This window comes from Catharus ustulatus, chromosome 5 (genome assembly GCF_009819885.2).
Source record: "Catharus ustulatus isolate bCatUst1 chromosome 5, bCatUst1.pri.v2, whole genome shotgun sequence".
Classification (NCBI taxonomy): Eukaryota; Metazoa; Chordata; class Aves; order Passeriformes; family Turdidae; genus Catharus; species Catharus ustulatus.
This window is the reverse complement of record NC_046225.1, coordinates 13,325,197-13,338,404: the sequence shown is the minus strand read 5'-3', so window position 1 is coordinate 13,338,404 and position 13,208 is coordinate 13,325,197. Positions and strand designations below refer to the sequence as shown.

Sequence of the window (13,208 nt, the reverse complement as noted above, 5' to 3'; positions counted from 1 at the left end):
CGGTTGGTGAGTGTCCATCTCTGACTTGCCGAGGTGTCACTGCGGAGCAGAGGGCTCTCTCTGCTAGCGGTACCTGCCCACCTTCTCCGCTCGGGGACGCCCGCAGTGCCTCAGCCTTGCAGCCCTGCCCGGGCACCGGGCGCACCGGCACGGCCCCAGCGCTCCGCCCGGTGCCGCTGCCGCCGCGGGGAGCTCGGAAGGGGCGGGCGCCGGGCTCTGCCCGCCCCGCTCGGGCGTGTCCCGGCGCGGCTGCCGGGAGGGCGGCTCCGCGGAGCTCGGCTGTGTGTGCCCGTGCCCAGCCCTGCGCGGGGGGAGCTGCTGCTCCGTCTTTGTGGCCGCGGCTGCGGAGGGCGGCGGTGCTGCTGCGGTTCGCGGGGAGCCGAGCCCCGGCGCGGCGGCGGCAGCCATGGGGCTGCAGCCCCTCGAGTTCAGCGACTGCTACCTGGACAGCCCCTGGTTCAGGGAGCGGGTGAGAGCCCACGAGGCCGAGCTGGAGAAGACCAATAAGTTTATCAAGGAGTTGCTGAAGGATGGGAAGAACCTGATCGCCGCAACCAAGAGTGAGTGGCGGGGAGCGGGGGGAGCTGCGGGGGCGGCTGCCCGGCGCCGGGAGCTTTCGCCTTTGAGCCGGCGGCGCTCGCCTTTGTGGCACAGAGCTTTGCACTGGCGTTCCCCAGCCTCGCCCTTGGGCTCCCCATCAGCCACTTGGAGACGCAGGTCATCTCCAGCCCTTCTCCGCGGAGGGCAATAAGGGATAGAGGCGGTGGTGGCAGCGCCGGGTGGCTCCTGTTGCATCTGCCCGGTGCCGGGGCCGGGCCTGGCTCCTGTGTTCGGCTGCTGTGTTCGGCGGTGCCGAGCCCGGAGCAGCCGCGCTGCCGTGCGAAATCGCCGGGAGGACTCGGTCCCAGGTGCTGCTGCTGCGCTGCAGGCTGTGAGCGGCTGTGAATCGCGTTCCTGGCCAGAACCATGTCGTGCCTGTGCATTGCAGTCTGTGCCGAGGCTGCTGGAAAATACCTCTGTCAAAGGAGTGTGTTCCGGAATTGTCAGACTTAGTTTTGTGCTGACAGCGCTGGTTACCAGTTCTATGCCTTTGGCCTCTTAAAATGTGACGGTGTGTTGTTAATTTTGCGTTTACTTGTTGAGTATACACAGCGTGTATATAAATAGCTAGCTATAATGTCTTTTATGTGGGAATCATGTCTTTTGCCTTGAATGACCATGTTCATGCATGTTCTTAGTGTAGCATTGTGCTAATGTATTTTTTCCATTTGATATAAGACACAGCTGTGTAGTCACCGAAATATTTAGTAGGATGATTTGCTATACTAATTATTCAAATAAACCACTCTTACAGTGCTATGGCACTGTGTTCTTGGAAGTGTACAACACCTGTGGTATGGTAAACTTCTGAATCCAGGAAGCCATGCTGTCAGGATGTTTCCATTAAACTGATAGGGGTTTGGCCAGTGGTTTGATCTGTGTAACTGCCTGGATATGGTGAAGTTGTTTAAACCAGAATTAACTCATTTCTGTAAATAAAGAAACGTTTTCTGGTTTTGTCTCTGGTGGAAAATGCCATATCAATTTTCACTTGTCTGTTGTTCCTTGGCCAGTTAACATTCAGTTACTGCAAACTGTGATCTTAGAAGATTATTCAAAATCTGATTTGAAGCATCAGTATAAATCATCTTAACTCGGAGTGTGAAGTAAAAAAGTATCCAAAAATTGGATAAGAACAGTAGAGAGAAATAATTCCACTTCTCCTCCTCCAGCATCTAGACAGTATTTTGGCAACTGCCCCAAACCCTCAGTTGCTCATGTATGGTAATGTATACAGAACTTAATTTGAAAGTGTGCATCTGGCTGTGGTGAGGAAAGCCCTAACTCAAATGAGCGTCCTGAACACAGCACACCAGAATCCTGTGCTGGTAATTTGGCTTTGTGTGCAGTGCTCAGGGTGCTTTGCTGTGTGTGGTGGAAACCAAGTGTGCTGGCCACAGCTGGCCTGAGAGGACTGACCCACGAGGAATATTTAGAGAAGCTATCTGAGATCCTACCTGGTGTTCAGGTCTGAGCACTGCCTTCCTTTCTGAGATGACAGTCAGAAGGTTTATTCTTGAATTTAGTTGCTGTACCTTATTCTAACAAACATCTTCAGCGTACTTGTTTGAAAAGTAGAAACAGGTTAGACCCTTCTTCCCACATTTCAGGTTTCTGCAGTTGTGTCTCCTCTTTGGAGTGCCCTGAGTGACAGGTTTGAAGCTGAGTGTTGGTGAAGGAGTGCCACTGTTCAACAGACATTTAAAGGCAAATTGAAGCAGAGGAAGCTCAAGAAGCCCAGTGATTAAAACCCACTGAAACCTCAGTGGTCAGGGTATTGGCCCTCCTTGTGTTTTCAGAAGAAAACGTTATCATCTAAATTCTTTGAGGAACCTGATTCATTTGCTCTCAGAAACCAAATGGGATTAGTATCTGTTCCAAAAGCCCAGCTTGAGAAGTGGTCTAGACACAATGGTCTATTCATTTGTGTCCAAACTTCATTTTCTGCACAAAGATAGTCTCACTGCAGTTTTGAGAATGTGGTAATAAAACAGGGTGAGGTGAGCTTACATGACTGCCTCTTAAACAACAGTTGCTAGCAATTTTTAGAAAATAATTTTAGTCTTTTGAACAAAACAAAAAAAAAATAATCTTGCTGATAGCTAAAATATTTCCCTGTTTCTAGACCCAGGTAAAATGTGAGATTTGCATCTGGTATAATTGATATGTGAGTGTGATAAGCTGCTCTGAGTGGTGTGTAAAGTATAAGTTTAGTAGGTGCACTATTTTTCTTGAATTTGTGGGAAATGTGTAATTTGTGGGACTGCAATAGACACCACCAGCATTTCCCTCCCTTAGCAATTTCCTTCTTTCGCTTGAAAAGCTGTCAGCAGATGTTGTGGGGATTCTTTAGGTGTGAATAACTGATGCAATTGAATAGATCCTTCTTCCTGCCTGACAGACAGCCTGGTAAGCCTTGACTTTGATGCTGCCTGCACTGGCTTACATTTTGACAGGTGAAAGCAGATACTGCTACTACTCCTTCTAATTTGTAGGAGCCATCAGTGCCTTGCAGGGCGCAACAGAAACGTGATGTGGATCCCTTTCAATTTGTCTCCTCAGTTGTATGGAATTGTATTTTTCATTAAAACACAGAAGAACTGATTTTTGTTAGTACAGGACTATACTGCTTGAAAAAGAAAACAAAAAAAAATTTTGCATTTTTAAATTGTTGACTTGCCAGAGTAAAGCATACTTCAAGTGTATCTTTACACTTTAAGGCTTCAGTAGTTTCAAAGATAAACGAGAGTGACTCAAAGCTGTCTGTTTCCTGTGTAAGGTTTTGAATCACCAAGTTGTCTAGTTCAAGCTAAATATTGGGAGGATGAATAAACAATAGGTGGCTCTTCCTTTTTTATGACAGTTAAATGTGCATAAAAGGAGTACAAACCTGTTTTTTCCCTACTGTTACTGATCAGTAACTACAAGTGGTATATAATTACTCTTTTTAAAATAGAAATGCAATATTTCTTAGGGGATCCCAGTTCAGCTGAACAAGTTAGGATCAACAAGTTTACAAATAACTTCTGGATGGATGTAGTTGTGCTTCAATGAAAGTGAATTTAAAGGTGCCTGATAAGAGAATCCCCATTCTGAATCATGAAAGGACTATAAGAGGTTTATTCCTGAGCTCTAAAAAATCTGCAGTGCCATTTGTGGGAAGCTGAAGGAGACACTGGATAAATGCTATATATTCAGTCTGAATTTCTATCCCTATGTTGGTCCAACTCTTGGTTTCTTCACAGGAGTGTGAGATTTTTTGGGGGGCTTTTGAAGATATTTTTTGAAGTGTTTTTTTTTTTTTTTTTTTTTTTTTTGTGTATCTACAGCAGGAGCTACCATTGCTAATGAGATGCCAAGGTAGAGCAGGAGGAGTCATGATGACTCCCTGGGCATCTCACAGGGCCTTTGCAAAGGATGCTTGTGAGTGCATGCTCACAGCTGTTCCATGTGCCTGAAAGCAGAGCCTCCCCATTCTTGAATTTAGGCTCAAATTGGAGCAGAATTCTGTTTGAGTCAACTGCAGTGACTTTGTGATGGGCTGCTGAAGATGAATGTATTTGGTGCAGTGGCCATTCTGGCTGTACAGTGCAGCTCAGTATGCTCCATGACTGCTTCTTGTTGCTATTTTCATTTTGTGTTTTTCATGGAAGAGTTATTTCTTGTAGTCTTCCAGACAGAACACAAAATGGGAACCAAATTTATTTTATGTGTAGCAAGAGTTTATTGGGATATACAGAGTTACTAATAAGTACTTTTTTTTTTTTTAATAAATATAACTGAAGAACCTTATCCAGTCCCAAGCCCCTGTTTGATATCTGAGTTGTCCAAACCCATATTCTTTTTCTTGGCAAGTTCTCTTGGTGTGTGGTGGTAGTTGATCTTCCAGACACTGGTCTAGGTTAGATTTTGCCCTGACCTGGTGTATATATTATTATGTAAATATAAAAGCTGTGGTAATCCACGTAATAACTCCACATAAAAACCTCTCACACCACTTGAGCTGTGATGCATTTTTTTCCTAAGCACTAATTGTCTATTCTTTAAAGCTTTCCTTAATATAATCTGCAGTTATGAAACCATGTGTAATGTGTGCCAGCTTTCAAAGTCTTAGGAATTTTTCTTTGCAACAAAAATGTTCTACTGATATTCCAGTGCATGTCAAAGAAGTTAGATACAACCACTAAGACAGGGCTTGTAATAACTTCTAGACAAGAAATTGATGTTTACTAAAGATTTAGATAGAATTCAAAGATTGAGTAGAAACTTAATGCCATTCTTACTTAATGGGGAAGGGGAGAATATTACAAGAGGGTCTTAGCCGAACTTGTGTGCAGAGTTTCCTAAGTCAGCCATGGTTAGTTAAGACTCTATATGTGATTATTTTGCCTTGAATTCAGTAAGACTTCTGAATTAATAAATCTTTGCATTTAGCATTTTAGAAAGCTATTTTATTTTTCAATTAGTAACTCAAACCCAGGCTTTATTTCTATTGTAAGGCATGCTTTAGGTGTGATAACCATAAGAAAATCAATGTTGTATGTGAATGCTCTGAGATTTAAATTTGAAATATATTGTGCTAGGGTCTTGTTAGATAGAAATTACTTCAGGGTCAGTATTGCAAAGGCTACTGAGCTGTGTGTACCTTTAAAAACACCCAACTTTCTATTGTAGGCATTTCCATTATTGAGCTCATTAGAAAACTAAGGCAAATAGGTACTTTGGGGCCCATCTAATAGAGATTTCCCTAAGAAAGAGCTGCTGATAATAACATAATAAAACGTTTCTTTTCCCTTCCCTTCAAGATAATTGCCACAGCTGGGGCCTAATTAACTATGACAACACTTTATTTTTTTTTCCTTTCTTTTCTGCTGGTAGATAAATTTGCTTCAGTACAAGGACCAGGGAAATGCTTATATTTAAGAAAGTACTCTAAAGAACATTTTGTTTCGCTCCACCCCAAGTAGAGCACTCGTTACTGTGTCAGTAGCTATAAAAAGTGTCAGGCTCATTCTGTGGAGGATGCCAGTTTGTCAGCTTGAATCTCGTCTCTTCAGCTTGAATTACTAGCTAGCTCCATTACTGTCTTTGTCCTGTAGATGTTCCACTGTTCATTTTTTCCCTGTATCAAAAGCAGAGCATTGTACTACTGAACATCTGTGATATCAGAAAATATGAAATTTCATGAATTTATATGGATAAATTACCATATAATTTATATAGTTGAGTGATGTGAAAAATGCCATTAAATGATTTTTTTTTTCTTTTAATCATTTGGGGAAAAGTTATCAGTTTTCAGCTTGAGATAAAACGTGTGAGTGGTCATTACAGATCATCACTGATCGGTGTAATTGCCAGTCTTCAGGACAAAATCAACAGAAATAAGTTTCTAATTTTTAGAGAAGTTCTTTGGTAGATCATGTTGAGAAGGTTTTTTCCTTGATTTTTTCTTTTAAATAGCATGACTTTTAGAAAGTTAGTTTTAGAATTCTATGGAATTTCAGTCTTTCTTAATGAGTTATAAAAGAGAGTGGATTTGCTCTACAGGCTGTAAAGTGCCAACACCTGCTTGCAGCTAAAGAAAAATCGGCCCACTGCTAAGGCTGTAGGTGTATGCTGTTCCTAAAATTATCCTGTGCTTGCCTGCTCTGAATTGCAAAAATGTTGCAAATTTTAGCAAGCTGGCCTTATGACAGTGATAACACTTCTTAGGTCCAGTCTGAAATAACTTGGTAAGTTTTATTGAGGCAGAACATCTTTTTCTGCCTGGCACAGATGTTTTTTCCAAGGGGGCAGGAAGGAGAGTGCTATGGTGATTTTATTGTTTTGGGAAGTAGCAAACAGGCTGGGTGCTCTGCCCTTGGTTTAGACAGGGAGCACGTGGAAACATGTTTGGAATGACACTGAAGAACTGCATCCCAGTACTTGTCTCCTCCTTCCCAGGTGTTTTGTAACATTACATAATTAATGTATGAAGTTTACATTGACAGTAGTTCTTTTGTTTTACAATGCCAGCTTCAGTCACTACTGCAAAGCTTAGCACATTAACCTAAAACCAGGGGCTTGGCTGTTTTAGAGAGAGAGTTCACAGCTTGTGAATCTTGGCAATATGCTTAATGTTTTGATAGTGTGGGTTGTGGCTTCTTGAGATAATTTTTATGATTTTCTCATGTCTGATAGGCTTCCTTTTGTGTCTAATGCCACTTTTTTGAGTTTCAATACCATATTTACTGTTCTATGACAGTATTGCCCTTAAGATGTTAGAATATGCTCAGTGTTTTGGTTCTCTTTTAAAAGTCTTCAAGTTTCTGAGTTGTCTAATTAAGACACTTGGTGCAGTTGCTTTCTGGAATATCTATTGAATATAAAATATATGATCAAATAAACTTGGGCACATATTGGCAGAATAGTTTAAGGAACTACTGTTCAGGGAATGTAACATCTCTCTACTGGTGGTTGCTGCCACCCACTGTAGTTGTCAATCTTAATCAGCACCCAAAATCTGCCTTGTTGCTAAGTCAAACCCATCTTCCTTGCCAAATTTAAACTCGGCCATCAGTTTTGCAATGAGTTGAAGCAGGCACTTGTGCTTCATCCCAGCAGTTCCTGTGGAGGTTGTTTTCCTCTGGGTGTGACTTTGATGGACTGAGGGCAGTAATTTATGAAGCCCTATATTATACATCTGGGATAAATGTGTGCCTCCTGTCCAAAGCACATATTTTGGTATCTCACTGGGACATAAGATGATGGAAAGGGAAGTCTGTGGCCTGGTTTACACTATCCTCTAATTCTTTTTCTAAACAGATATTTTTGGCAAATTTTGACAGACAACATCAATGTCATGTTACTTTTCCATACCTGCTTATGTGGAGCTTCTTGAAGATACCACTTTCTTTGTCTTTTATTCCTTCTGCTCTGTTTTTGTTTCCTCCCTTTGTTGTTCTTTTCCATCCTGTGTGTTTGCTCATCTTTCAGGATAAAAATAGAGAGAAAATATCCAGGCCCTCAGAAGCTATGTGGCCATCACAGGCCAAGGCCAAATCAGAAGTTCCTGTAAATCATTCATGCTAGGCTTGTCCTTTGTGGGAAAAGAACAGCATGAGGGGAAAAATAATCTACAGGGATGGAAAATCACAGTGTTATTAAACAGATTGTGGTTTTACTACAGCCTAGACCTTTGAATAAACCTCCTGTTGTTGCCTCTTTAAATGAGAGGACTGGGCAGGTGAAGGTTATTAGCTCAGTAGGTAGGTCAGAGAGGGGCTTTGTCTCTCAGTAGATGTGGTTGTTACAGCTTCCCTGGGTCCTTGTCAGCTTTTGTATGTGCACCTGGCTGGTTGGGACTGCATGTCCTTGAAGAGGAAAAACAATGCTTTGTTTAATTTGGCAGGGAAAATTTAGTATCCAGGATGAAACTGAGCAGGGCTTTGTACCAGAGCTGAGACTTGAAGGACATTGTAGTGTGTGTGGTGTCCAGGAATAAGTTCTCAGCTGCTTTGTTGCTGGTGAATGGTTTTTAGCTTTGAAATGTGTCCATTTCTTCCATTAGGCTGGTGCATGGAGGCTTAGAAATAATGAATGAATAAATGTTGAGGTGCATGAAGTCTGTCATGCATCAAGTGTTTAAGCCTTAAGAAAAATCAGATTGTAATGTATCAAATCTCAAAAACTGGGATGCTTTTCCAAGCAGAGAGAGAGCATCGTATTTTTGTTTGTTTGGTTTAATCTGTGATTTTGGCAGTCATTACAGTTGCTTACTTTGAAAAATATTAACAATGTTTGAATGTAGGTCTGTTGGAACAGAAGAAAATACAGAAACTTGTAGCAGTTTTGCATAAAAATATAATTGCTTAGAATGTGCTTCTTCAAAAGAAATAACCGCTGTCTGGCAAACAGGTGAAGTGAGCATGCTGCCAGGTCATGGAGGACCTGACAAAAACTTGTCAAAATATCATTTGACAGTGGGTCCCAGTTCTTAGAAATCTGTTGTGGGGCTGAGCTTGCAGCTTATGTGGATTAAGAGACTGTGAGTGCTGCATGGTGTCAGCCTTTGGAACACATCAGCGCTCTGAGAGCAAAGAAGTGTAACTTGTCCATCCCTTTTTCCTCTTAAAATCCCAGGTTGTAAGCTCTCTCTGTTGGAGAAGCCTGGACTGACTGACAAACTCAGTCACGAGCCAAAGGACAGTTTCTCCAAAGCTTTTGTCTGTTCTACTCCTCAGCCTGCAAGCTTTTCAGGAACAAAGCTGACTTTATCCAGTCTGCTCTCAAACACTTGCTCTATGGTAATATTACTGTTCTTTTATTGTGCTTCATTTTATGCTTTCAGTCATTTCTAAATGCAGAGTTTCAAATTTCTGTAGTGCCTCTTCCTAGCTGTTCCCTTGTTCCAGCAGATTCAGCATCTTTGCTAAAATAAATCAAACTACCTGGAATTATTGCCCCATATTTATTTAATTTTTTTAGTTTTAGAAGTGTCATGGCTTAACCCTAGCTGACAACTGAAAATTGCATAGCCATTCGCTCACTCTCCCAGCTAGTGGGATTAGGGAGAAAATTAGAAGGGTAAAAGCTAGAAAACTCCTGGGTTGAGATCAAGACAGTTCAACAGGGAAAGCAAAAGCCATAAAGTACATAAATGAAGTAAACCAAGGAATTATTTACTGCTTCCCATGGCCAAGCAGGTGTTCAGTCAATTCCAGGAGAGCAGGGCCCAATCATATATTAGGGTAACTTGGAAAGACAAATACTGTTACTCCAAATATTCCCTTATTCCAAATACTGCCCCTCTTTATATATGGAGCGTGACACCATAGGTATAGAAATTTCTGCTTATCAAACCTGATTTCCTTTTATGACAAGGTAGCACACCTAGCTGATGAAGGGAAGCCAGCTGATACAAACGTTTTGGATTTTAGTAAAGCTTTGGATACTGTCTCTCCCAAGATCCTTCTGCACAGGCTATATAAACAGCCAGAGCAATGGGTGAGCAGCTGGCTCAGGGTCAGGCACAAAGGGTTGTAGTGAAGGGGGTGGACTGGAGACCTGTCACTAGCGGGGGTTCCTTAGGGCTCCATCTTAAGCCCTGTGCTCTTCAACATCTTCATTAACAACTTGGATGTAGGACTACAAGGGATACTCAACAACTCTGCAGATCACACAAAACTGGGAGGAGCTGTTGACTCCTTGAAGGCAGGGAGGCCCTGCAGAGAGACCTTGACAGACCAGAGGCCGGGCAATCACCAACCATGTGAAGTTCAGCCAGCTAAAGTGCTGGATTCTGCATCTGGGATGGGGCAGCCCTGAATATACAGACAGACTGGGGAATGAGAGGCTGGAGGGCAGCGCTGTGCAAAGGGACCTGGGGTCCTGCTCCATGGAAAGGTGAATGTGAGTCAGCAGTGTCCTGGCAGCCAGGAACAGCCCTGTCCTGGGGACATCAGGGACAGCATGGCCAGCGAGGGATTGTCCCCTCTGCTCTGCACTGGGGCAGCCTCACCTCCAGTGCTGGGGGTGGTCTTGGGTACCACAGTATGACCAACATATGAAACTATTGGAGAGCATCCAAAGGAGGGCACAAAAGATGATGAAGGGTCTTGAGGGGAAGCCTGATGAGAAGTGGCTGAGGTCACTTGGTCTGTTCAGCCTGGAGAAGAAGAGACCGAGCAGAGACCTCATTGCAGTTATGACTTCCTCATGAGGGGAAGAGGAGGGGCAGACACTGATCTCTTCTGCGTGGTGCTGAGTGACAGGATGTGAGGGAGTGGCCTGAAATTATGTCAAGGGAGGTTTAGCTTGAATATCAGGAAAAAGTTCTTTCCACAGAGGATGTTTGGGCACTGGAATGGACTCGTCAGGGCAGTGGTCACAGCACCAATTGACAGAGTTCAAGAAGTGTTTGGACAATGCTGTTGGGCATGCGATGTGACTCCTGGGGACAGTGCTGTCCAGGGCCAGGAGTTGGACTCAGTGATCTTTGTGGGTCCATTCCAACTCCTCATATTCTCTCTAATATCCCTTTAGTCAGTTGGGGTCACCTGTCCCTGCTGGGTCTCATCCTAACCTCCCATGCACCCCCAGTCTCCTCACCAGCATGGCTGTGCAAAAACTTGAAAAGGCTTTGGCTCTGTGTAAGCCCTGCTCAGCAATAACAAAAATATCCCTGTTATTGTCACTGTGTTCAGCACAAATCCAGAACTCAGCCCCATATCAGCCACTACGAAGAACATTTACTCTGTCTCAGCCAAAACCAACACAAGAAGTAGGAGGATGTTTTGCTGAAAAGATCCCCTTTCCCATGTTTATTTTTTTTTTGTTTCACAAAACACATCTATGTGTCTTCCAACACCATTACTGCTTGTCCCACGAGGGTAGGGTTGTACCTGAGGGGGAAGGCTGCCATCCTGAGGGATAGGGAACTAGCTAGTCAAGCATGGAAATTTATTGTTGCCACCTGTGTTTCTCTTCTCACTCCAGTTTTTTGCAATGTTTTGTGAAGGAATAGTTCTGAGCTCCAAACACACACCTCAAGTTTTTGTGTGGTTAGTGTAATGAGCTAAGGAAGTGTTTGTGTTGCATTCTTGAATGTGTAGAACCTGGCACTCTATTTAGATGGACTTTGCTGAGGACCTATAGCAAAACTGAAGGAGATTGGAACCTAGTGAACCAAGCAGTGCAAACAGTTGAGGGTATTTATGACTAGAAATGCCCTTCTAGAGGACTGAGACCAGAAAACAAGCAGATTGAAGATCTGTGAAAAAGGTCAGTCACGCACAGCCTAACAAAAAATTTTACTGTGTGTATACAAATAGGTTGCTGTCATTCTTGAGGATCTTTCTATAGTGGACATGGTTCATGTCTGCAAAGTTAGTTCTCTTTTAATTTTTCTTCTTTGTATATGAAAAACCAAGCTGTGTCTAGAGAAATGAATTTGTGAGCAGCTTTGGGCAAACCCTTCATCTGTTTATATCTTTCTTTCCATCACTATTTAATCTATTGCTTCAGATGTAGGGTTATTTATCTGTTAAGCATTTCATGACTATTGAAATGTCACAAAAAAGTGTTGTGTATGAATCCTTTCTGCATTAGGGGAGGCTGCACTCACTGCTCTTTTTCTGTAGTCATTATTTGAATTGAGCAATAGTTAAAAACTGATTTTATCTTCTTCAAGTAAATTAGCTTAATATAGAATCTGAGAGGAGGATATTCTCCTGCAGTCATGTGGTGGACATCTTGGGATGGAGGGCATGGCAGTATGAGCTCAGAAAGCAGCTGTTCTGCCCTTGCCATGCAGACTATTCCAGTGGAAATTTCTGTCAGCAGTTTCGCTTTTCTAAGGTTTATAGCATTTCGTCATTCATGGTTTTTTACAAAAAGCATGCAGATGTGAAGAAAAACAGGTATGCCAACTTTGCTATAAGGCTTCATGAATGTACTGAAGTCTACTTCAGGTTGGTAAAGTTATTGCAAGACTTGCTTCATTGAGGAGGGATTTTTTTCTGCTTTTGTTGTTCTTGAAATGAAAGTGTTTAGAAGGAAGCTGGCTTTAATACCTCCTTGGAAATTAGCTTGGCATAATTACCATCACTGCATTTAAAAATGCAATTGGGAACTAAGATGTCAGGCAGGAAAAGCAGCAAGTGTTTTTGGATGGAGGAAGCAACTGGACCACGTGGGCAATTATCTGATAGTGCTTCCTCCACTGCTTTTTTCCAGTACAGAGAAAGGTTTCTTTTAGTGGAACTTAACTGTGTTTGTAAGCAGCATGTAACCAAAACAAGTAATCAAAGCCCCTCCTGAAACAAAAGCTTCTGATACCACAGAAATGTCAAATATCCCCCAAATAATTCTATCAACATTTATTTCAATTTCAGTCCTTCTATAAATAAAGCTTTCTGTATGTGCTCTCTGTCCTGTAGTGATAGCTATGGTTTGCTTGCTTTTAGGATCTTGGAGACTTGTGAGCAGATGAAAGGGATTGTATGCTTTTGATGTGTCAGGTTTGATAGTAAAGCCTTGTTAAGAGAATTTATCTTTAAAGAGTCTTATCTTTTGACTAAGGATGCTGCTTTTCATTTTCACTTCTTTTCCTGAAACCCTTTCTTTCAGTTTCTATTTTAAATAGAGAATATTTTTTAGAGGTCTGGAGGTGATCTCACGTATCATGAGGACATTATTGAATAGCCTTATTGGAACATTGCTTCCTGGACACTATTATTAGTGTGGTAGCTGAGAGAGATATGAGCAGCTGCTGAGTTTTGTTCTGAGTGCCGGGATGGGTGTGTTGGGGTGGCATTCCCAGTGATAAGCAGAGGCACTGGGGGATGTGAGGAAGGAATTTTGATTGGAAAATAGTTGACATGAGCTCAGTGGTTGGTGATTCTGTCTCTTCTCTCTCTGTGTCCTCTCTGACAGGTCTGAACAATGTAACTTTTCAGATGATTCCTGCCATCGTCAGAAGAAATTTCTGCCGTCTTCACCTCATTTGATATCTTTACCTGCCTTTCTGGTGAACATTTATAGAGCAAACTCAGGTGAATGTTGAGTTTGAGTATTAGGGTTGAGCAGCAAAGGTCTAATAGGCATGGGTTTTAGCACATGCTACCATG

The 13,208-nt window shown here is 42.5% G+C and overlaps 1 protein-coding gene across 2 annotated transcripts in view; it reads left to right on the top strand.

Moving 5' to 3' along the window:
• Positions 1-335: 335 nt before the first annotated feature.
• The window catches only part of ARHGAP10 (Rho GTPase activating protein 10), a 136,152-nt gene continuing 123,279 nt past the window's right edge, over positions 336-13,208 (top strand). Inside the window, exon 1 of one of the 2 annotated variants that reach the window (XR_004417981.1) lies at positions 336-560. Coding sequence is in view for 1 of the 2 variants with exons in the window: in XM_033060516.2 (XP_032916407.1) it covers positions 407-560 (154 nt within the window). In the remaining variant the exon portion in view is untranslated. The remainder of the gene's footprint in view (positions 561-13,208) is intronic. The other variant, XM_033060516.2, reaches the window with a different exon arrangement.